Source organism: Mesoplodon mirus (assembly GCF_964341445.2).
Source record: "Mesoplodon mirus genome assembly, chromosome: X".
In the NCBI taxonomy this organism is placed as follows: Eukaryota; Metazoa; Chordata; class Mammalia; order Artiodactyla; family Ziphiidae; genus Mesoplodon; species Mesoplodon mirus.
Genome location: NC_138981.1, coordinates 88,469,550 through 88,496,179, shown reverse-complemented (window position 1 = coordinate 88,496,179; position 26,630 = coordinate 88,469,550). Strand labels below are relative to the sequence as shown.

Here is a 26,630-nt window from a genome sequence, read left to right as displayed (position 1 = left end):
AGAGAATGGGGCTCCAGAGCGGGGTCTTGGCGGCTGTGTCCAGTGTCATGGACACGGTATGACAGACACGGAGTGGGAAAAGTTCTGGACAGACTCTACGGGCTGGGTGGGGCTGGAGGGTGAACACCCTACTCTCTGGGAGGGACCCCCCATCTGCAGTGTGGACACTTCAAACTACACTTAGGAGGGAAGGAGATACCTCAATGAACTCGATGTTCTTTTCCGGTCAACAGCAGATGGGACTGCTCTAGTAATACATATAAATTTCACAAACATAATTAGTGTCTTAGTAAACAAAACATTCCAAGATCTTCTTATTGTTGGCGTCATGCGCTCATTTTCTTTGTAAAAGAAAAATGGAGGTGGAAGCCACCTGCTGGCCAGATCCAGGATTGCTGCTCTGAGGCTCTGACCAGGGAGCTTGGCAAAGGAGAGTGAGGAAGAAGTTTGGGCTCTGGGTTAATGGTTTTAGCCAGTGTTTTCCGGAATTGTTCACTTGCTGGTGGCAATTTCTCTGTATCTACCATTTTCCTGCCATATCTAAATCTGAGATAGGAATCAAGCTCTGGTCTGATATGAAGAAAAAGATTGTGACTTGGACTGTACAAGCCATAGGACATATAGAAACACACACACACACATACACACAGTGTCAATTCAATTTTAAAATCTACTTTGTTCTTCTATAAAATTGAATGTAATGAATGTTTATAACGTGAAGAATGTATGTGCACACATATGTGCACTCTCATCTTCATCGTCAAGAGGGGTTTTTGGGTGAGCACCCATGGGGCCACAATATCAGGGGAGTGTAAGAGGCTCACTTCTCAAGCCTTGGAAGCCCATTTTCTCAAAGAGAGGCTGCTCTGTGTCCTTTCCTTAGGGCAAGGGATGTAACTTCATTTGAATCCTGCCACTTATCTGAAGAGGTGCTGTCAGTTCTATGAGCCTCAGCTTTGTTGTCTGTGAAATGGGACTCAGGATCCTTTTGTCACACAACCATCCCAAGGAGAAACTGAGAAAACCTGCCCAAAGTATATGGCATACTGTGGGACTTCAAGGGCTCTTTAAAAGTCAAGACTCAGTAGCAGGGCCTGGCTCAGCCTTAGGGCTAAGGCAGGCACTGTGGAAAGGCATTTTTCATTCTTTCTCCTAATGAGAATGTAGATATCTTTATGAAGGAAGCAAAGCTCTCTCTGGTATGCCTTGAGTTTAAAGTTTTAAAGACAGAAGGATCTCTAGTTTCATGCGAGACTCAGAAGCTCCTAAGAGCTGCCCCACATTGTGCCTCTGAGCAGACCCTAACCCAGTTCCCCATGCTGGGAAGACAGGCTTGCCTTTGATTCACCTGGTGAGCTCAGTGAGAGATGGCACCAGGGCAGCGAGTTGCGGTGTTTGTCTAACTGCTGCTCCTGGACTGCTCTGTATGTTAATATGTTTATAGGAAAATTCTAGACTTGTGTCCAAGTCAACTGTGCAGGGGTCCTCAGATCATGTCACACCAGGATTTCAGCCATGTGCTGCCTTCCTGAGAGGCAAAAATCCATAAATTACTACCATTTCTTTGACTCACAATTATCCATTCTTCCTATCACTCATAGCTCAATATATATTGAGCTCAAAAACCCATACTGTTCATTGGAGGCATCCCATTAACTCTAAAGTGGAAATAAGAGGGAAATATGGGAAATTTCTTTCAAAGGTTAAATCTGACATGGCATGACTCCTGCAATATTAACTTTTATACTTTCAAGGAACTGAAGATGTAAAAGAAAATCCCTCTTTGGATCCCTTTTCCCCATTCAGTCACAGGCCTTCTCTCTCTCTGTGTCTGTCTCTGTTTCTGTGTGTGTGTGTGTGTGTGTGTGTGTGTCTGTCTCTCTCTCCCTTTCTCCCCCGTCCTTCAAAATCAACATTCCAGAAAGCATTTTCTGCATTCCCAGTTAACATTCTTCACTTCCCACTAACCTCTTATCTCACTGCACTATTGAATCCTGCAGTGAACGTGCTCTCACCAAGGTCACTAGGTCCAGCTATTTGTATAAATAGTTAATACACGAAAATTGCCTTAATGACCTCCTAAATTATACATGCTATGCAGACTTCTTCTGTTACTTAACAACAAATCTTTGACAGTTTCCCAGGCTCTGGAGCGTGAGGTACAAACCCAAGCTGTCCTGTTCTCTGTGTAGTCCTAGGCCAAGTTTTCTCCGTCCCTCAGTTTTTCATCTACAAAATGGGGTTGAGCAACAGTATCTACCTCATAAGGGTGCCTGGAGCATTAAATGAATCAATACAGTAAAATCATTAGGAGTTTAAAAATTTAGCCATATTTATTTTTCGCATATATTTTTATCATTACTATCCCCACAGGCACACACAAAAAAATAGGATACAGAGTGGTGTTTATTCACAATCAATGACATTTGGGGTATACGGTTAGTGAGAGTGTTTGTTTCCTAGGGCTGCTGTTACTAATTAACAGGAACGTCGTGGCTTAGAACAACAGAAATGCATTATCCCATCGTTTTAGAGACCAGAAATCTGAAATCAAGGTGTCGGCAGGGCCAAGCTTCCTCTGAAGCTTCCAGAGGAGAATTCTTCCTTTCCTCTTCCAGCTTCTGGTGGCTCCTGGCTTCCCTTCGTTTGTGGCAGCATAACTCCTGTCTCTGCCTCTGTCTTCACATGGCCTTCTTCCCTGTGTGTGCGAAATCTGCCTCCTTTCTTTTATAAGGACATTAGTCATTGGGTTTAGGGACCATCCTAAATCCAATCATCTCTTGAGATCTTTAACTTAATTATATCTGCAAAGACCCTATTTCCAACTAAGGTACGGGGGTGTTATGATTTGGAAATACTGGGGGGCACCCAATTCAACCCACTACAGTGAGACAAGTTATAAAATTAAGTGTAAGATGAGATCTTATGATTTGTATGTAAATATATAAATGTATGCATACATGTATAAATATATAATACCTGCATAAGAATAACTCTGGAGGAATATAATGCAGATTAAAACATTACAAGGGCTTTTCTTTTCTTTTTTAAATAAAATATTTATTAATTTATTTAAAATAACAATGATAAAACCATTATATTCAACCCATAAAATGAACAGAAATAACATTTTTATGAAAATAATTATATTTCTAAAATGAAAATAGTAAGGAGGCTTCCCTGGTGGCGCAGTGGTTGGGAGTCCACCTGCCGATGCAGGGGACATGGGTTCATGCCCCGGTCCTGGAGCATCCCAAATGCCGCGGAGTGGCTGGGCCCGTGGGTCATGGCTGCTGAGCCTCCATGTCCGGAGCCTGTGCTCCACAGTGGGAGAGGCCACAGCAGTGAGAGGCCCGTGTACCGCAAAAAAAAAATGAAAATAGTAAGAAGAGTAGAATTGCTTTATACTTTGGGCAAATCTCTTTAATGTCTGGCGTAATAGGAGATAGTGGAATTCTCATACCTGCTTCTACAGTCAGACTATTGTTATATGTTGCTTTAGTTGAGTCATATAAGAAAATCTAGCCTCAAACAAATATGTAGTTGGAAAAGGGGAAAGTATTTTAACAGCCTTGTTAGATAATTGTGGAACCCGTTTTTTCCTCTTCATTTCCACATAAGCATAAAAACTCAGCAAGAACTTCCTTCCAAAGAGTTCACTATGGAAAGAGGGGGGAAAGAGTAACTTTATAGTGGAGACAAACACTACCTCAGACAAGTGTGATCAAGGTTAACATCAACAGTGTTAAGTCATATTGATCATATGTGCCCTTGATATGATCTGATGAAAATAGCACTTGACCTCTGTGGTCTTCTTCCCAAAGCCTACAATTCCAGTCAAATCATGAGAAAAACATCAGACAAATCCCATTTGAGGGACAGACTACAAAATAACTGACCAGTATTCCTCAAAACTGTCAGGGTCATCAAAAAGAAGGAAAGTCTGAGAAATTGTCACAACTAAGAGGAATCTAAGGAGGAATGATGACTAAAGGTAATGTGGTATCCTGGATGGGATCTCTCTCACATAGCTCTTCAAATGTGCAGTTGGCAATGGTTCCACGGGCTTTATTCAGCCGCAGCTCTCTGCCTTGCACTTTTAGAATCCTTGGTCTAGTTAAATCACTTTGTTTCTGAGCCAGCTCATCAAACAACTTATCCATGACAGCCTCCACATCAGCTTCACTTGTGAGATAGTAGATTTCTCCTGCATCAGGAAGTTCCCTTTTCCGATAATCTATCCCAGAATCTAGCTGGACCATGTTACAGTATTCCAGAAAGAAATACAGCATTGCCCACATACATGCATTCCACTCTCTCATTGCCTCAGAGACTTTCAGGACAGCTATGAATGGTACAAAGTTAGCTCTTTGGGGTCCATTTTTATAGAGAACATCTGGTGGCCTGTTGGATGTTGCCACAACGATGACCCCATTTTTGAACAGATTTTCAAAAAGCTGTTTCAGAATCATGGCATCAGCAATGTCAGTGACCTGAAATTCATCAAAACATAAGAGACATGCTTCTTCACTGATTTCTTCAGCTATAGGAGCTATTGGATCGTATGATTTAGCCATGAGTCCTGGTTTCCTTTTTGGCAAACTCTGTTTAAGGCAGTGTATTCTTTTGTGAACATCTAGCATGAAACCATGAAAATGAACCCGTTTTTTCCTCTTCATTTCCACATAAGCATAAAACACGTCCATCACCATTGTTTTCCCTGTACCTTAGGGAAAAAAAATGTCTTCTGCCTCTATACTGTATCCTTTAAGGTCCTCATGTAATTCCTGCAAACACTGTACAACTCTTCTTTGATGTCCATCGTCCTTTAGCTCACGAGCTTTGATCAGAAAGTCATAGAGGTCCAGTGGTCCATGGCAAACAGCTAAAGCTTTTGAATAAACCTCTGTAGCAGCAGTTGGAGACACACTCTCGGGGGTCTGAACTGTATAGGCTTTACAAAAGGGGTTTCCAGGGGCGGTGACCGAAGCGGCGAGAGCTGCACCCAACACATCTTCCTCTCAGTCGGCTCGGTGCTAAGCGCCTAGAAGGGCTTTTCTTCAGATGGTGGGCTTTGAGGTATTATTATTTTATTTCCCTTTGTATGTTATCTATTTTTAACTGTAACAAATTCCTATTGCCCTTGCAATTATACAAAATATTAAAAAGCCTGGAGAAACATAAACATTTTCTGCTCCAAGCACAGGAAAGTTTTCCACTTTAGTAGGGGAACATCCCTGAGGCACAGGAAGGGAGACAGAATGTTGGAGGAGCCCCTTCCACAATATAACAGGACACAGGTCTCCAAATTCCAAACCACACTGATTAAGATCTGTTGTTTAAACTTTTGCCCAGCTAACTGAGAAAAAAACATAGGACGTTAGTTTTATTTCGCTGTGCCCTGATGAACAGTAAGGTTGAGGGTCTTATCAGATGAGAAGCACTAGTGTACACTAGTTAGATGTGGGGCTCAGCTGCCACCCAGAATTGGTTCATATCTTAATCTTGTGACAGGCTAGCACTGCCATCACTGTGCCTCAGTTCCCCGATGGTTACAGTTCAGAAACAATAGCTTCTCCTCACAGGACGTGGTGGGAATTAAATGACCAAATATAGGTTTAGCATTTACAACACTGTAGGGCCAGAGGAAGTCAGTAATAATATTAACCATTCTTATTATTATCATACCTAAATTGACCATTAGTGCTTAAGGCCATTTTATTATTATGTGGGCTTATACTGATTGGCTTGACTTGACCTCCATAATATGATGTTTGTCGAAAAAAAGCTGTTTACAAAACCGTATGTAGGGTATCATCTCATTGTTCATCTTAAAAATGCAGGTTATATTTGCATAACAAAATTTCTGAAAACAAATATACACTCACCTCTTAAGAGTACTTATCATTGAATAGTAGACACCAAGGTTTTCTAATGATTTTTGCTCTTTTTGTCTCTTCTTGAGATCCCCAAGATAACATGGGGTTATAGATAGTTTAAGAGAAAGGGACATTTGACTAAATAGGATCACAGATCATTATGGAACAATACTTAATTATCTATTTAACCAAAGTGACAATAAAAGAATTTAAAAGCAAATACAGCAGGTTACATAGTTGTGAGCAAAACTTAGCTATTTTAATACTGAGAAGACAGTTTTCTTATGTAATTAAAGACATGATAAACACAACATGAAGCACAGGAAATTATTTTGGAAAGAGAAAAACGATCACCTTTCTAGGCAGATTATTTAAAAGGTACAGAGAAACCTTTCCCAATCTCTTATCAAGAGCAGACCTACAGTCAAAGAAACCCTGTCTTCATAGCAGATGAAAGAAAATTAAGTTTTATTTTAACATAAATATACTATTGATATTAAAGCTTATTATTTAAACATTTATGGAAGATTGGCTCAAGATGGGGGAGTAGAAGGATGTGTGCTCACCCCTTCTTGCCAGAGCACCAGAATCACAACTATCTTCTGAATAACCATTGAGAGGAAGACGCTGGAACCCACAAATAAAGATACCCCACATCCAAAGACAAAGGAGAACCCACAATGAGATGGTAGGAGGGGCACAATCATGATAAAACCAAATCCCATAATTGCTGGGTGGGCGACTCACAAACTGGAGAACCATTATATGACAGAAGTTCTCCCACTGGAGTGAAGGTTCTGAGCCACGTGTCAGGCTTCCAAACCTGGGGGGCCTCGGCAACAGGAGGATGAAACCCCAGAGAACTGGACATTGAAGGCCAGCAGGATGTGATCACAGGACTTCTACAGGACTGGGGGAAACAAGAGACTCCACTCTTGGAGGGCACATACAATGTCTTATGCACACCAGGACCCAGGGGAAAGGAGCAGTGACCCCACAGGAGACTGAACCAAACCTACCTGCTAGTGTTGGAGGGTCTCCTGCATAGGTGGGGGGTGGCTTTGGCTCACCATGGGGACAAGGACACTGGCAGCACCAGTTCTGGGAAGTACTCTTTGGTGTGAACCCTGCCAGAGGCCCGCATCAGCCCCACCAAACAGCTTGCTGGCTCCAGTGCGCAGTCGCCTCAGGCCAAACACCAACATGGAGGGAACACACCCCTCCCATCAGCAGACAAGTCGATTAAAGTCTTACTGAGCATGCCCTGCCTACCCACCACCAGTTCCACTCATCAGGAAGCTTGCACAAGCCTCTTAGATAGCCTCATCCACCAGAGGGCAGACAGAAGAAGCAAGAAGTAATACAATCCTGCAGAATGAAAACCACAACCACAGAAAGTTAGACAAAATGAAAAGGTGAGGAATATGTCCCAGATGAAGGAACAAGATAAAACCGCAGAAAAAGAACTAAATGAAGTGGAGATAGGAAACCTTCCAGAAAAAGAATTCAGAATAATGAAAGTGAAGGTGATCCAGGATCTTGGAAAAAGAATGGAGGCAAGGATGGAGAAGATGCAAGAAATGTTTGAAAAAGACCTAGAACAACTAAAGAACAAACAGAGATGAACAGTACAATAACTGAAATTAAAAATACACTAGAAGGAATTAATAACAGAATAACTGAGGCAGAAGAACGGATAAGTAACCTGGAAGACAGAATGGTGGAAATCACTGCCATGGAATAGAATAAAGAAAAAAGAAATGAGGACAGCCTAAGAGACCTCTGGGACAACGTTAAACACACCAACATGCGCATTACAGGGGTCACAGAAGGAGGAGAGAGAAAGGACCCAAGAAAATATTAGAAGAGATAATAGCTGAAAAATTCCCTAACATGTGAAAGGAAACAGTCAACCAAGTCCAGGAAGTGAAGAGTTCCAGGCAGGAAAACCCCAAGGAGGAACATGCCAAGACACATAGTGATCAAACTGACAAAAATTAAAGACAAAGAAACAATACTAAAAGCAACAAAGGAAAAATGACAAATAACATACAAGGGAATGCCCATAAGGTTATCAGCTGATTTCTCAGCAGAAACTCTGCAAGCCAGAAGGGAATGGCACAATATGTTTAAAGCGATGAAAGGGAAGAACCTACAGCCAAGATACTCTACCCAGCAAGGCTCTAATTCAGATTTACTGGAGAAACCACAAGCTTTACAGACAAGCAAAAGCAAAGAGAATTCAGCACCACCAGACCAGCTTTGCAACAAATGCTAAAGGAACTCCTGTATATGGGAAAGAGACTAGCAACTTAAAACAACCCTGTACATATATAGACAGCTATATCAAAACCTCGTGCAAACAGCAAACGCAAAAACTACAATAGATACACAAACAAAAAAGAAAAAGTAACCCAAACACAACACTAAAGATGGTCATCAAATCACAAGAGAAGAGAGCAAAAGAGGAAGGGAAGAAAAAAGACCTACAAAAACAAACCCAAAACAATTAAGAAAATGGCAATAGGAACACACATATCAATAATTACCTTAAATGTAAATGGATTAAATGCACCAACCAAAAGACACAGACTGGTTTAACGGATACAAAAACAAGACCCATATGTATGCTGTCTACAAGAGACCCACCTCAGACCTAGGGACACATACAGACTGAAAGTGACAGGATGGAAGAAGATATGCCATGCAAAATGAAATCAAAAGAAAGCTGGAGTGGCAATACTCATATCAGAAAAAAGTAGACTTTAAAATAAAGACTGTTATAAGAGACAAAGAAGGCCACTACATAATGATCAAGAGATCAATCCAAGAAGAAAATATAACAATTGTAAATATATATGCATCCAACATAGGAGCACCTCAATATTTAAGGGGAATATTAACAGCAATAAAGGGAGAAATCAACAGTAACACAATAAAAGTGGGAGACTTTAATACCCCACTTTCATCAATGGACAGATCATCCAGACAGAAAATCAATAAGGAAATACAGGTCTTAAATGACACATTAGACCAGATGGACTTAATTGATATTTATAGAGCATTTCATCCCAAAGCAGCAGAATACACATTCTTCTCAAGGGCATGTGGAACATTCTCCAGGACTGATGACATGCTGGGCCACAAAGCAAGCACTGGTATATTTAAGAAAATTGAAAATATATCAAGCATATTTTCCAGCCACAGTGCTATGAGATTAGAAATAAAGTACAAGAAAAAAACTATAGAAAACACAACACGTGGAGGCTAAACAATATGCTACTAAACAAGCAATGGTTCACTGAAGAAATCAAAGAGAAAATAAAAAAAATACCTAGAGACAAATGAAAATGAAAGCACAATGGTCCAAAACCTATGGGATTCAGCAAAGGCCGTTCTAAGAGGAAAGTTTATAGCAATACAATCTTACCTCAGGAAACAAGAAAAATCTCAGAAAACAACCTAACCTTACACCTAAAGCAACTAGAGAAAGAAGAACAAACAAAACCTAAAGTTAGTAGAAGGAAAGAAATCATAAAGATCAGATCAGAAATAAATGAAATAGAGACAAAGAAGACAACAGCAAAGGTCAATGAAACTAAAAGCTGGTTCTTTGAAAAGATTAAAAAATTGATAAACCTTTAGCCAGACTCATCAAGAAAAAAAGGGAGAGGACTCAAATCAATAAAATTAGAAATGAAAAAGGAGAAGTTACAACTGACACCACAGAAATATGAAGGATCATGAGAGATTACTATAAGCAACTCTATGCCAATAAAATGGACAACCTGGAAGAAATGCACAAATTCTTAGTAAGGTACAGTCTCCCAAGACTAAACCAGGAACAAATAGAAAATATGAACAGACCAATCACAAGCACTGAAATTGAGACTGTGATAAAAAATCTTCCAACAAACAAAAGCCCAGGACCACATGGCTTCACAGGCGAATTCTATCAAACATTTAGAGAAGAGCTAACACCTATCCTTCTCAAACTGTTCCAGAAAATTGCAGAGGAAGGAACACTGCCAAACTCATTCAAATGAGGTCACCATAACCCTGATACCAAAACCAGACAGAGATACCATAAAAAAGAAAATTACTGGCCAATATCACTGATGAACATAGATGCAAAAATCCTCAACACAATACTAGCAATTTGAATCCAACAATACATTAAAAGGTTCATACACCATGATCAAGTGGGATTTATCACAGGGATGCATGGATTTTTCAATATAAACAAATCAATCAATGTGATACACCATATCGACAAATTGAAGAATAAAAACCACATGATCATTTAAATAGATGCAGAAAAAGCTTTTGGCAAAATTCAGCACCCATTTATGATAAAAACTCTCCAGAAAGTTGGCACAGAGGGAACATAGCTCAACACAATAAAGGCCTTATATAACAAACCTACAGTTAACATCATACTCGATAGTGAAAAGCTGAAAGCATTTCCACTGTGATCGGGAACAAGACAAGGATGTCCACTCTCACAACTTTTATTCAACACAGTTTTTGGAAGTCCTAGCTATGGCAATCAGAGAAGAAAAAGAAATAAAAGGAATCCAAATTGGAAAAGAAGAAGTAAAACTGTCACAGTTTGCAGATGATACTATATAGAGAAAATCCTAAAGATGCTACCAGAAAACTACTAGAGCTCATCAATGAATCTGGTAAAGTTGCAGGCTACAAAATGAATACACAGAAAACTGTGGCATTTCTATACACTAACAATGAAAGATCAGAAAGTGAAATTCAAGAAACAGTCCCATTTACCATCATATCAAAAAGAATAAAATACCTAGGAATAAACCTACCTGAGGAGACAAAAGACCTGTACTCCAAAAACTATAAAATGCTGATGGAAAAATCGAAGAAGAGACAAACAGATGGAAGGATACACCATGTTCCTGGATTTGAAGAATCAATAGTGTCAAAATGACTACACTACCCAAGGCAATCTACGGATTCAACGCAATCCCTATCAAATTACCAATGGCATTTTTTCACAGAACTAGAATAAAAAATCTTAAAATTTGTATGGAGACACAAAAGACCCTGAATAGCCAAAGCAATCTTGAGAAAGAAAAATGGAGCTGGAGGAATCAGGCTCCCTGACTTCAGACTATACTACAGAGTTATAGTCATCAAAACAGTATGGTACTGGCACGAAAATAGAAATATAGATCAATGGAACAGGATAGAAAGCCCAGAAATAAACCCATGCACCTATGGTCAATTAATCTATGACAACGGAGGCAAGACTATATGATGTTGGAAAGACAGCCTCTTCAGCAAATGTTGCTGGGAAAACTGAACAGCTACATGTAAAAAAAATAAAATTATATCATTCTTTATCACCATACACAAAAGTGAGGTCAAAATGGATTAAAGACTTAAATATGAGACTGGACACTATAAAACTCCTAGAGGAAAACATAGGCAGAACACTGATATAAATTGCAGCAATCTTTTTCAATCCGTCTCCCAGAGTAATGGAAATAAAAAGAAAAATAAACAAATGGGACCTAATTAAACTCAAAGGCTTTTGCACAGCAAAGGAAACCATAAATAAAAGGAAAAGACAACCCACAGATTGGGAGAAAATGTTTGCAAATGATGTGATTGACAAGGGATTAGTCTCCAAAATATACAAATAGCTCATGCGGCTTAATATCATCAAAACAAACAACCCAATCAAAAATGGGCAGAACACCTAAATAGACATTTCTTCAAAGAAGACATACAGATTGCCAACAAACACATGAAAAGATGTTCAACATTGCTAATTATTAGAGAAATGCAAATCAAAACTACGATGAGATATCACCTCACACCAGTCAGAAGGGCCATCACCAAAAAGTCTACAAACAATAAATGCTGGAGAGGGTGTGGAGAGAAGGGAACCCTCCTACACTGTTGGTGGGAATGTAAATTGGTACAGCCACTATGGAGAACAGTATGGAGGGTCCTTAAAAACTAAAAATAGAGCTACCATATGATCTTTCAATCCTACCCCTGGGTATTCATCTAGAGAAAAACATGGTCCAAAAGGATGCATGCACCCCAATATTCATTGCAGCACTGTTTACAATAGCCAAGACATGGAAGCAACCTAAATGTCCATCGACACAGGAATGGATAGAGAAGTTGTGGTACATATATACAATGGAATATTACTCAGCCGTAAAAAAAGAATGAAATAATGCCATTTGCAGCAATGTGGATGGACCTAGAGACTGTCATACCGAGTGAAGTAAGTCAGACAGGAAAGAGAAATATTGCATGATATCGCTTATATGGGGAATCTAAAAAGAAATGATACAAACGAACTTATTTCCAAAACAGAAACAGGTTCAAAGACTTAGAGAACAGACTTACAGTTACCAGGAGGGAAGGGTGGAGGGAAGGGATAGTTAGGGAGTTTGGGATTGACATGTACACACTGCTTTATCTAAAATGGATCACCAACAAGGGTGTACTGTATAGCACAGGGAACTCTGCTCAATGTTATGTGGCAGCCTGGATGGGAGGGGAGTTTCGGGGAGAATGGATACATGCATATGTATGGCCGAGTCGCTTTGCTGTGCACCTGAAACTATCACAACATTTTTAATGAGTTACACACCAATATAAAATAAAAAGTTAAAAAAATACATCCAAAAAATAAAGTAAAAAATTAAACCTTTATAATAAATTCATTCAATTTTAGCCAGCTTGACCATACAAAGTAAATTTCTCTTCCTCTCTCCTCTACTTTCTATATCCATTTAGTGTGTCCTGTATTCTCCTCTTTCTCATTCTGAAACAAGTCATTCTACTGTAGGACAAAATGACCTTTTCCTTTACCAAAAATGCATCTCCATACCTCACACCTTTTCTTATCCCCAAACATCCTACTTTTCTTACATACAGAGATCAAAGAATTTCCCATAGTAATTTTAGCAGTTTTAATTATATGTATTAATTAGAATTCTTAATGCTTACAAACCATAAACTATAGTGAAAACTAGGAAGTAAGCAATTGTGAACTCTCTGTTCCATACCAACAGTTTGTAGATTGGCAAATTTATGAATACACCTGATAATTTTTAAAAGCATGTGCTTCCTCATAGTACAAACTTTCAATGTGGCACAAGCCATTTTTGCTAACAAGACCAAATATCTTTTGTTCCTTTTTAATAAGGGGACAAAAGTAGGTAAACCTAGATGTATGTGTAGCAATTAATGTTTCAGTGTATTATTTTGAAATGATCTAGATATTACAAGAATATCTATAATTTAACTCAGCTAAATTATAAGGTTGGAAATTACTAAAAGTTAGTAATTTGGGAAACTATTTTTAAGGAGACATTATAAAACATAATTACTCCACAACTACAGAGCCCACGCACTCTGGAGCCCATGCACCACAACTAGAGAGTCTGCGCACCCCAACTACTGAGCCCACATGCTCTGGGGTCAACACACCACAACTAGAGAGAAGCTCACATGCTGCAATGAACAGCCTGTGCACCACAATGAAAGATCCCATGAACCACAACTGAGACCTGACACAGCCAAAAATAAATTAAATATTTTTAAAAAAATAATTACTGTTTGAAAGTTCTTTTATACACTTTTATCTTATGTACATTTACTTAATTCACTTGCTCTTAACAATTATGTTGAGATCACTCATGAAATTTTAACAAGACATTAAGCAGCTAGCCATAATCTTGTTATTTTTCTTGCTGGCAAATATTGTAAGACATAACATGAACTTATGACTAGTACATCTAGGTAGAACAAAAGTTTTATCTGCATTATATTTAATGTTGATAACTCTGAAGACATGTCTGTCTTAATTAATCCAACAAACAAACTAGTTTTTATTTACTTTAGATTATCTCACATCATGTGAACTTGAAAAACATTTGTGTTACTTTCTATTTTATTTCTTAGAGTTTAGCGATACTTAATTTATATAAGCACTTCCTTTTCTCTCTTTTTTTTTTTTTTGCGGTACGTGGGCCTCTCACTGTTGTGGCCTCTCCTGTTGCAGAGCACAGGCTCCGGATGTGCAGGCTCAGCGGCCATGGCTCACGGGCCTAGCCGCTACGCGGCATGTGGGATCTTCCCAGACCGGGGCACGAACCCATATCCCCTGCATCGGCAGGCAGACTCTCAACCACTGAGCCACCAGGGAAGCCCTATTTTTCTTTAAGCCAATCAAATAGAGATCTTTTACAAATCTTTTACCATTTGGAGGTAGAGAAGTATCACACATCTCTAACATACACATAGACATACAGACAAATAAAGATATAGCTTGCATTTTAAAATTTAGCAATGATGTAGGTACAATAGTTTAAAACTCACTAATTTATAATAGAACACTTGGATTCAAATTGTTTCTGGCAGATGGAAAAGTTAAGGTTATCTGCTCAGATGGCTAAAGCTTTTTGCCACTATTTGTAGAGAAGACTTTTAAGATTTTTTCATTTGTCTAGTTTCCAAGTAGCTCCTTTTTTATTTCTTTAACTTCTGACAAGAATCACCTCCTTGAAGTTTGCATTTAAAAGAGATGCTCTCAGGTCCTAAAGAAGACAGAGTTGAAAGTCTACATCTCAAAGGCACTGAGAAAAGATGTAAATTTTCTCTAAGAATGAGTTTTGGTGCATATTTGCCTATTATCAAAGGCCTAGGATAATTATTGTTTAAATTTTCCTTCTTTTTCTTTGTCATTTGTTTCTATGTATTTTTAAAATTTCCTCTTTGATTTCTTCAGTGATCTCTTATTTAGTAGCATATTGTTTAGCCTCCATGTGTTTGTGTTTTTTATATATATTTTTCCTGTAATTGATTTCTATTCTCATAGCATTGTGGTCAGAAAAGATGTTTGACATGATTTCAATTTTCTTAAATTTTCCGAGGCTTGTTCTGTGACCCAAGATGTGATCTATCCTGGAGAATGTTCCATGTGCACTTGAGAAGAAAATGTATTCTGCTGCTTGTGGGTGGAATGTCCTATAAATATCAATTAAATTTATCTGGTCTACTGTGTCATTGAAAGCTTGTGTTTCCTTATTGATTTTCTGTCTGGATGATCTGTCCATTGGTGTAAGTGGGGTGTTAAAGTCCCCACTACTATTGTATTATGGTCGATTTCTTCTTTTATAGCTGTTAGCATTTGCCTTATGTATCAAGGTGCTCCTATGTTGGGTGCATAAATATTTACAATTGTTATGTCTTCTTCTTGGATCGATCCCTTGATTACATAGTGTCCTTCCTTATCTCTTGTAACAGTCTTTATTTTAAAGTCTATTTTATCTGATATGAGTATTGCTACTCCAGCGTTATTTTGATTTCCATTTGCATGGTATATATTTTTTCCATCCCTTCACCTTCAGTCTGCATGTGTCCCTAGGTCTGAAGTGGGTCTCTTGTAGACAACATGTATATGAGTCTCATTTTTTTTTTTTTTGGCGGTACGTGGGCCTCTCACTGTTGTGGCCTCTCCCGTTGTGGAGCACAGGCTCCGGACGTGCAGGCTCAGCGGCTATGGCTCACTGGTGTAGCCCCTCCATGGCATGTGGGATCTTCCCGGACCGGGGCACGAACCCATGTCCCCCACATTGGCAGGCGGACTCTCAACCACTGCGCCACCAGGGAAGCCCACGAGTCTTGTTTTCATATCCATTCAGCCAGTCTGTCTTTTGGTTGGAGCATTTAATCCATTTACATTCAAAGTAATTATCGATATGCCCCCTAAGAGTAGGCAACAGTCAGTAGGACACTAGCTGCAAATGGGGTGCAACCCACATTTCTGGCTGACTATATTCTTGGGGCCTACATCCTGACGTTCGAGCCACCTGCACACACAAGAAATGACAACCTATGTGCCATGGGCAGGCAGAAAGCCAAGCCAAGTTCTCAGAACATACAAGACAAACAGGAAAGTGATAGCTGTCCCTGGGAGGAAAAGGATCAATAGCCAATGGGTACCTAAAACCAAATTCACCAGTCACAATTCAAAGAATTAAAACTTACAAATGTTTTTCTTCTGCCAATTGGAATTTGGAAATGAAGAGACACTGTAAGATTTTAACCTTCCCCTCTTGACTGGACACTACAGACAGAGATCCAGGAGAGCTGACTTTGGTAAGAATTCTTACCCTTAGCCAGCTTCTGCCAGTTTTTCAGGATCCCATCTGTAGACTCCAGAGCAAGTGAGGTGCCCCAGTGGAGCCCTTCATGATTGCCAAAATGGTAGGAGAGTAAAAATAATTTTCCCTTTACCCTTCAGAGTTCTTGGCTGAGACCCCCTGTAATAAAAGACATTAACAAGAGAAAAACAAATGTTTGTTAATATATATACGTCATGTACACATGGGAGGTACCCAGGGAAACTGAATAACTCCTTGAGATGGCCCATGCCACCACCTTAAAAACAATCTTCAGCCAAAGGCAACGAAAGATGTTGGGGGTGGGAGGAGAGGCCAGTTATTCGAGGTTACCAAGAAAAGCAAGGTTAACAAGGGTAAGTTTTGTTATGCCGATTAAAGTTGGTGCCTTCTCCATTGACAAGAGTTTCATGTGATTTCAAGTCCTCCTTCAGAGGGAAGAACAGAGAGGGAGACACTTACTAGTGGAGATTTCTGTTATAAATGTAAATGTTCCTTACAAAAGGGTAACTTCTACTCTGTTTTTAGAGATTTTCTTGTGTCTGCTGTTTCTTAAAATAATCAGCTCAAAATATTCCTTACACCACAGAAGCATATCTTGGGTGGCATGTTCTGCTACCCTTCACAGCAATGGATAGTAGAAATATAAATGGAGTATTCATGTAAAGAACAATATATATACCAAGTAACATTTGAAGACACATTAGCTAACAAACTACATGAAAACATGAAGAGCTGTTATTTTCAATGAAAAAAAGGCAAGTTGCAGAATATGAATAATGGGATTCTATACTGAAAAAGAAAACATGTATGAATAAATATTTTTGTGTATCTCTGATTATGATAATGTTTCACCTACAGACAAACACATCTGGAGAAAATGCACCAATCTATTGAGAGTGGACACCTTTGGGTCAGAGGACAGGTATCAAGCAGAAGGGAGAGTCAGGGTAATTTCATATTATAAATATACATTTCTATATGGTAAACAGGAACATTTATTAAGAGAAAAATTTGAAAATAGAAAATACTTTTTACAGATAAATAAGTTACTTGAGATTTTAGTGTTGTGGAAATATATTCAAAGGATACCCATTTAAAATGGAGGGAAGAAGCTGAGCACAATTTTTGATAATGCATTTGTATGTGTAAGTGTGTCTCAGTTTGGGTTTATGTGGCTGAAACTTGATAGTTAATCTGTGTGCTTCTGTGCCTCAAGTTCTATCACCCTAAATATTCATGGGCTCTGGAGCCATGCTATTTGGGTTCAAATCCATGATGTGTCACTTTCTAAGTATGCTAACTTAGGCAAAGTACTTAACCTCCCAGTTCTTTACTATCTTCATCTGTAAAATAAGGATGGAAAAAAGTCACACTGTAATTCTGAGAATAAATGTTACTTGACCCAAAACAAATGTTGGCGAATTTTAATACTTTCATGTTTTTATGGGCCATTAGTATTCTTGTAAGCACTGAAATTATGGTGCAAATGGATGTTTATTGACACTGAATTACATTTAATTTGTGTTGCTGGTGAAGAAAGGCAGGGTATAACACTATAAGAAAGATGAAATTTTATTTTTAGACAGAAGTATGACTATACTTGCAGAGGAAAAGGAACAGGATGGTAAATATCTGGGTAAATATAATAGACTATTCTTCTTCTCTTGAGTTCTGTTAAAAGATAAACTGAGTCATATTAACATTTTTACAAATTTAAATGAACAAAGATTGATTCTAATTGAGCACCAAATGGGAAGTGAATAGGAGTGCTCCACTGACAGGAGCCAGGAGAGTGACTTACTTAGGGAAGGTACGGAATCAAAGAAAAGAAATTATTTGGCTGGCAACAGCTTAAAGCTCACTTGGCTGCTTGTGATTGGTTGTCCTTAGTTTTTGATTTTGTAACCTTGAGGCATTTACAGGCTCAGATTTTGGTTTGCTTACATAGGCCATCATGGCATTAGGGCCACCTCTAATGGCCCCCTTGTTTAATTACTTTAACAATTCCACCTTTTGGTATTAGTGTCACTCTCAGTCACCATCAAAATTGTTCCTGTCTCACCATGAAAACTTGTAGATTATGATATCAGGTCCATAGAAGAATTACTTTTGCTATTTATCTCATTGTTCATCTTGTTCCTGTTTCTTCAAGCACAGTGAGACCATCTGATGGCTGTGAACATGCATTTAAGACCTTTGAGAGAACACAGAGCACCAGGGAGACTACAATGATGACTATCAGGAGGATAATACCAAGAGAGTAATGTCTACTCTTTAGCTAGGGCCCCCATGAACCAAACCAGTTGGCATCAAATAAATCAAAGAATGTACCTGGAAAGGCATCAACTTGTTTTAGCTAAGTGTCTTGTTTGTTAATTCCTCGTATTGGCTACAATACCAGAGGTGTTTATCCACGTACCACAATAGGTATTTGTTATGGCACAGACTGCTCCTTGTTCAGCCAGGAAGTAATCTAAAGGAAATCTCTTATCTAAAGCCATCTTAGCAAGAAAAGTCTAGGGACTCTGTTGTATAACTATGGCCTTTTTTTGTATTCAGCAGTAGTTGCCAGAGTTAAGAGGCATTGTCTTCCCATGCATTAACAGAGAGAAAAAGAAAGTACCAAAAAGGCAAAAGAATTAAAAGTTTCATATTGGAGATGAGGATCTTGATCTGTGATATTGGGAGAGCTGTCCATCTCCAGATGCCTCAAGATGCTGAGGAACATCCCTAGTCAATTTTAAGTTTAGATCTCCAGCCCTTATGCAGTTTCAAGAGTCTGGAAGTGATTCCTGAAACTTGACTCTTGAATCTTGGGTCAAGATTCAAGTGCCTGCAGTTTGGCTGCTATCTGGATAGTGAGAGGGACATGGTATGGTCCCCTTCAAGAAGGCTGAAAGGAAGTCTTTGTTCTTATTGACTCAGGTCAGAAGGGTGGGAGAAAATGGGAGGTGTTAGTTTGGAGAGTTGTAGCCAGTATCTGAGGAAACTGGAAGAATTCAGGATCCAGTCCAATTTACAGGTAGATAACAAAACCTCAAAGATAATGAACATGAATAGAACCTGATATCCACAAGGATGTCTTATACTTTTTTACTAAACATCTTCTTCTCTCTACAACCACTCTCTCACTTCTATTAAAGATAATCACAGTAAGACCAATTTGTTTGCAAAATAGGTCTAGTTTCATTAAACTCGGCCTGATGTTTACATAACTGTAGCAAGAGTAGTGACTGACCACAGAGGCTATTTTAAATTTTTCTTTGCTGGAACTTTTCATAAGGAATCTCAATTGGACATTTAAAAGCCTCTTGAGGCTAAGAAGCCAAGCCTAAGACTTGCCATCAAACTTTGCCTATAATACCTATAGATCTGGGTTAATTCCTTTCTTCTTGAAGTCTCCTCAATTTCTTGAGGTTTCCAGGCCTGCAGGAAGAGACCTTCCTTACTTACCTGGGAAAGCTTCTGGGAACCCACCAAGCAAGGTAACAGGCTGGTTTTCCAAGAGGCTTTACTGGCTCCATAAAGTCAGCCTCAGTTCCTTAAAGTTGTGTGGTCTATATTCTATGCATATTCTGAATTATGATATTCTGTCAAAGCCATAATATAAACAATGTTTCAAATTGTATTCTAAAAACAGATTCTTACTGAATTTATACAAACAACTAAATTGCCATGAAAATAATTACACTCAACAAATTTCCCAATTCTGGAGGAATCATATACGGAGAAAAATGAAATGTTTCAATTCTGTTTACAAAGGTATACTTTATCAAATTGCTATACATCATAGACAGCTTAAAAGAAAAAGGCTTCTTTAAACCTGTAAATAAAAACATTAAAGAAGCAGCAGTGTTTCATATAAAAAGTCATAAAAATTATAATCATCCCCATCAGTTCATTCAACCCATGTTATTAATTCTTGTTCTGCTTGAATCTAGTTTTTCCATTAGAGCTCTGGAAATTCTTACCCAATCAGTAGTACGTTCTTAAAATTTTCAGAAACCTGTATTCTATAGTACTATTCAGAGTTTTTTCCATGAATCTCTCTGAAGATGAATCACTTTTGCAAAAGCATCAGAGTAAAACAACAACTGTCTGTAAATGACAAAAAAATTTTTAAATGCCCATGATTAAATATCTGATGAGAGTTTATTATAATGAAATTGACTATGAAATTTGGTTATTTATGTGACATAAAACATGTCAAGATAGTAACCAGAGTTATGACTGATAACATTATACCAGGACATATTAGATTTCTAGGACTTTCATACAATTTCTGGAACACATATTAAAAACATATCCATACAAATATAACCTAAGAAGGTTTAGTATCACTTATTTGACAATGCTTCCCACGTATTTCACCATATCCAATAAACCTAATTATTTTAACATCTTACCAGGTGAGAGACAAAACCTTGGAGATTTTTCCAGAAGCCCTCTGGGAAATCTCAAATATAATTTAAGGTTAAAAAGATTCTATTCATAATTTGGTTTTGGGAAGTTGTCAAAAATGTCAAAAGGTTTGAGCATTTGATTAAATAGGATCATAGATCATTATGAAATAATTAATTATTTATTTAACCAAAGGGACAATAGAAGATTTTAAAGGCAAATACAGAAGGTGACATAGTTGTGAAGAAAACTTAACACTTTTAATATTGAGAAGACTCAGTTTTCCCAAGTACCTGATAAAGACAACAAGAAGCACAGGAAATCATTTTGGTATGACATAAAATCTTTGTTGACCAGGCAGACTTCCAAAAGGTAAAGAAAAACCTTTCCCAACAGCTTATCAAGATAAGACCAATAGTCCAAGAAATTGTTTTTTTTTTTTTTAACAGAGAGAAAACCAAATTCTGATTTTACACCAAGGTAATGTTGATATTAAGACTCATTCTTTAAAAACAAAAATAAATTCATTCCAATCTAACAAGCTTGACCACACATACAATTCTGTTCTCAAGATTCCTTTTCCACAAACCTTCTATACATTCAGGTTTTGTCCTGTATTTTCTCTTCTCTTTCATTCTGGAACAACCAGCCAGTCTACTTTAGGACAAAATTCTCTCCTTTTCCCTCAGGAAAAAAACATGTCCTTCATACCTTTCCTTATTCAAAAAAATACATTCTAATATCCTTACCCACTTTCCATACACAGTTGTTTTCTTTTGCCCTTATTACTTTGAAAGTTTTAATTACATACACTGATAAGAATTCTTAACCCTTAGAATTCTTAATTTCTAGTGAAAACCAAGAAGTAATCGTGGACTGCCTGTTACATTACCATTCTGTGGATTAGCAAATTTATAGATACATTTCATAATTTCTAGAAGTATATTCTTCCTCAAAGTAAATTTTTTTAATTTGCCATAAAATATGTTGACTAATTGACCCAAACATCTTTAGTTCCTCTGTAATAAAAAGTAGATAAGCCTATGTTCAGTAACCAATGTTTCAGTATATTATCTTATATGGAAATTATCTAGATATCCAATGAATATTCATCATTTAACTTAATTTAGTCACTTCAAGGTTTCAAGTTACCAAAAAGATTTTGGAGACTATTTTTAAGTAGACATACCATAAAGCATAGTTATTATTGAAATGTTCATTTGTAAACTTTTATCTTACTTACCTCTATTTAATTTACTTGTTCTTAACAATTATGTTTAGATTACTCATGAAAATTTCATGAGGCATTAAACAGCTAACCATCATCTTGTTAAAAAACAAAATTCAACTGAATATATTTTAAAGATCTTATTGGCTTTATTCAATGATTTATGAATTGGGCAGCATCCAATCTAGCAGATAGAAAGTAGCTCTGAAGAGCTGTAGAAAATGACTTATACATGGAAGAGAGTAGGAATAAGGAGGTTATATAGGCAACAAAGTAGATTGGTTATTGCCAGATTACTTTTCTTCAGAGGACAGAAGAGATCTATTAGGCAGATTACCAAACAAGTGCTGATCAGGCAATTCCTGATTGACTGGCATAAGTTTCCATTTCTGGGGAAGCCAAAACAGCAATGAAGTCTTGTTTTGGCGGGGCTTACCATAAGTGACTCCATTTTGGACCTGTTGTCATGTTTTAAAGAATCTTAATTTATTTTTCTTGCCAACAAATTCTGTAACAGATAACTTGAACTTATGACTACTATACCCAGATAAAACGAAAGTTGTATACTGGCATTATATTTAATAATGATAACTCTGATGTGTTTATTTTAATTAAACCAACAAATTTAGCTTTTTATTTACTAAAGATTAACCTAGATCACTTGAATTTGAAAAATATTTCAGTTAGTTTCTATACTTCTGAAAAAAGTATACTTAATTTATATAAGCACTTTTTTTGTTTGTTTTAGTTTTTGTTTACTTATTTATTTATTTACTTTTGGCTGCATTGGGTCTTCATTGCTGCATGTGGGCTTTCTCTATTTATAGCGAGCAGGGGCTACTCTTCATTGTGGTGCGTGGGTTTCTCATTGCTGTGGCTTCTCTTGTTATGAAGCACATACTCTAGGTGTGTGAGCTTTAGTAGTTGTAGCATGCAGGCTCAGTAGTTTTGGCTCACGGGCTCTAGAGCGCAGGCTCATTAGTTGTGGCACCTGGGTTTAGTTGTTCCGCGGTGTGTGGGATCTTCCTGGACATGGGCTCTAACCCATGTCGTCTGCATTGGCAGGCAGATTCTTAACCACTCTGCCACCAGGGAAGTCCCTGTTTTAGTATTTTAAAAAATGTTTTTATTCAGTCTTTTGAGATTTTCGTGTTTTATAACATATTTTAATTTTTTTATATATTTCCATTTCTACTTTCCTATTCTGTTGTTCTGTGTTTTTTCCCTTTTCATTTTATTTTATTTTTTTAAAAATCAGTTTTATCAGATTGTTCTGTTTCCTTGCTTTATTCTTCAATTGGCACACTGCTATGGTTTCGTTTTTAGGTTTTGTGTTTTTCTGAGTTCTGATTCAAATTGTTTGATTTCGTTTGGGGGTTCTGTTTGTCTGGTGGTTCTCTCACTTTTTGTCTTATTTGGTTCTGTTTTTGTTTCTTTTGCATGTGTGTGTTTCCTTGTTCCTCTTTTTGTTTGTTTGATTTTGTTTTTACCATTTCTCTGGGGTTTTTTTCTGTCTTTTTTTCGTTCTTTTATATATATATATTTTTATGTTTCTATTTCTACATTGCTTTTTATTGTTCTGTCTTTTCTCCCCTTTCTCTTCTTTTAATTTTTTGAAATAATTTTTGTCAGTTTGTTTTTTCTTTGCTTCCCATATCAGTTGGTACTGTGCTTCGGTTTCAGTTTTTTTTTTTTTTTTTTTTTTTTTTACTTTTCTTTTTAATTGTGTGATTTCGTTCTTCAGTTCTTTTGTTTGTGTGGTTGTTCTCTTGCTTTTTGTTTTATTTTGTTCTGTTTATGTTTCTTTTGTGTGTGTGTGCATGTATTTACTTGTTTCTGTTTTGTTTGTTTGATTCTACTTTTTAACATTTGTCTGGGATTTTATTACTTTTTTAAAAAAAATCCCCTTTACTGCCAGGACGAGTGACTTGCGGGGTCTTGGTTCCTCGACCGGAAGTTGGCCCTGAGGCTCTGGGGTGGGAGCACGAAGTCCAGGACGCTGGAATACTAGAGAATTTCTGGCCCAAGGGAAGAATAATCACCGAGAGCTCTCATGGAGGTCTCTCTCTGAATCCAAGACCCAGCTCCACCCAACTGCCTGCAGCTCCCAGCGCTGGACACTTCACACCAAACAACAAGAGAAATAGGAACATAAACCCACCCATCAGCACACAGACTACCTAAAGTCATACTAAGCTCACAGACACCCCAAAACACACCACCTGATATGGGGCCTGCTCATCAGAGGGAAAAGTCTTAGCTCCACCCACCAGAACACAGGCACCAGGCCCTCCCATCAGGAAGCCTACAGAACACACTGGGCCAACTCCACCACCGGGGGCAGAGAACAGAAGCATGAGGAACTACATCTCTTCAGCCTAGGGAAAGGAGACCTCAAATACTGTAAATTAGACAAAAAGAGAAGACAGAGAAATATCTTTCAGACAAAGGAGCAAGATTAAAAACCCACAAAACCAAATAAATGAAGAGGAAACAGGCAATCTATCTGGAAAAAAAATCAGAGTAATGATAATAAAGATGATCCAAAATCTCAGAAATAAAATAGAGAAAATACAAGAAACGTTTAACAAGGAACTAGAAGAACTGAAGAGCAAACAAACAGTAATGAACAACACAATAAATGAAAAATATATTCTAGAAGGAATCAATAGCAGAATAACTGAGGCAGAAGAATGGATAAGTGAGCTGGAAGATAGAATGGTGGAAATAACTGCCGCAGAGCAGAATAAAGAAAAAAGAATGAAAAGAATGGAGGACAGTCTAGAGACCTCTGGGACAACATTAAGGGCACCAACATTAGCATTATAGGCATCCCAGGAGAAGAAGAAAAAAAGAAAGGGTCTGAGAAAATATTTGAAGAGAATATAGTCAAAAACTTCCCCAACATGGGAAAGGAAATACTCAATCAAGTCCAGGAAGTGCAGGGAGTCCCATACAACATAAACCCAAGGAAAAACACGCCAAGACACATATTAATCAAACTAACAAAAATTAAAAGCAAAGAAAAACTATTAAAAGCAGCAAGGGAAAAGCAACAAATAACATACACGGGAATTCGCATGAGGCTAACAGCTGATCTTTCAGCAGAAACTTTCTAGGCCAGAAGGGAGTGGCAGGACATAGATGAAAGGGAAAAACCTACAACCAAGATTACTCTATCCAGCAAGGATCTCATTCAGATTCGATGGAGAAATCAAAAGCTTTACAGACAAGCAAAAGTTAAGAGAATTCAGCACCATAGAAAACAGCTTTATAACAAAACCTAAAGGAACTTCTCTAGGCAGGAAACACAAGAGAAAGAAAAGACCTATAAAAACAAACCCAAGGGGCTTCCCTGGTGGTGCAGTGGTTAAGAATCCGCCTGCCAATGCAGGGAACACAGGTTCGAGCCCTGGTCTGGGAAGATCCCACATGCCGTGGAGCAACTAAGCCTGTGTACCACATCTAATGAGCCAGCACTCTAGAGTGTGAGAGCCACAACAACTGAGCCCATGTGACACAACTACTGAAACCCAAGTGTGCCTAGAGCCCATGCTCCACAACAAGAGAAGCCACCGCAAAGAGAAGGCTGTGCACCACCATGAAGGGGGACCGCCTCTCGCCACAACTAGAGAAAGCCCATATGCAGCAACAAAGACCCAACGCAGCCAAAAATAAATAAATTAAATAAATAAATAAAACCCACAAACCCAAAACAATTTAGAAAATGGTAATAGGAACATACATATCAATAATTACCTTAAATATAAATGCATTAAATGTTCCAACCAAAAGATGCAGAATGGGTACAAAATCAAGATCCATAAATATGCTGTCTGCAAGAGACCCACTTCTGATCTAGGGACTCATACAGACTGAAAGTGAGGGGATGGAAAAAGATATTCCACGCAAATGGAAAACAAAAGAAAGCTAGAGGAGGAATACTCATATCAGACAAAATAGACTTTAAAATAAAGGCTATTACAAGAGGCAAGGAAGAACACAATATAATGATCAAGGGATCAATCGCAGAAGATATAACAATTGTAAATGTCTATGTACCCAATATAGGAGTACCTCAATACATAAGGCAAATGCTAACAGCCATTAAAGGGGAAATCAACAGTAACACAATAATAGTAGGGGACCTTAACACCCCACGTAAGCCAATGGAAAGATCATCCAAACAGAAGATAAATAAGGAAACACAAGCTTTAAATGACAATTAGACCAAATGGACTTAATCAATATTTACAGTATATTCCATCCAAAATCAACAGAATACACTTTCTTCTCAAGTGCAAATGGAACATTCTCCAGGATAGATCACTCCTTGAGTCACAAATAAAGCCTTGGTAATTTAAGAAAATTGAAATCATATCAAGCATCTTTTCTGACAACAACACTATGAGACTAGGTATCAATTACAGGACAAAAACTGTAAAAAATACAAACACATGGAAGCTACTAAATAACTAAGAGATCACTTAGGAAATCAAAGAGGAAGTCAAAAATACCTAGAAACAAATGACAATGAAAACGCGATGACCCAAAACCTATGGGATGCAGCAAAAGCAGTTCTAAGAGGGAAGGTTATAGCAATATAATCATACCTCAAGAAAGAAGAAACATCTCAAATAAACAACCTAACCTTACACCTAAAGCAATTAGAGAAAGAAGAACAAAAAACCTCCAAATTTAGCAGAAAGAAAGAAATCATAAAGATCAGATCAGAAATAAATGAAAAACAAATGAAGAAAACAATAGAAAAGATCAATAAAACTAAAGGCTGGTTCTTTGAGAAGATAAAGGAAATTGATAAACCATTAGCCAGACTTATCAGGAAAAATGGGAGAAGACTCAAATCAACAGAATTAGAAATGAAAAAGGAGAAGTAACAACTGACACTGCAGAAATAAAAGGATCATGAGGGACTACTAC

General features: G+C 37.8%; 1 protein-coding gene across 1 annotated transcript in view; it reads right to left on the bottom strand.

Moving 5' to 3' along the window:
- Nucleotides 1–3,971: 3,971 nt before the first annotated feature.
- The window catches only part of LOC309796258 (AFG1-like ATPase), a gene marked incomplete at both ends in the record, with an annotated part of 45,051 nt that continues 22,392 nt past the window's right edge, over nt 3,972–26,630 (bottom strand). Inside the window, 3 exon segments of the mRNA XM_082609304.1 lie at nt 3,972–4,727; nt 4,731–5,009; nt 5,011–5,058. Of these exon segments, the coding sequence (XP_082465430.1) occupies nt 3,972–4,727; nt 4,731–5,009; nt 5,011–5,058 (1,083 nt within the window).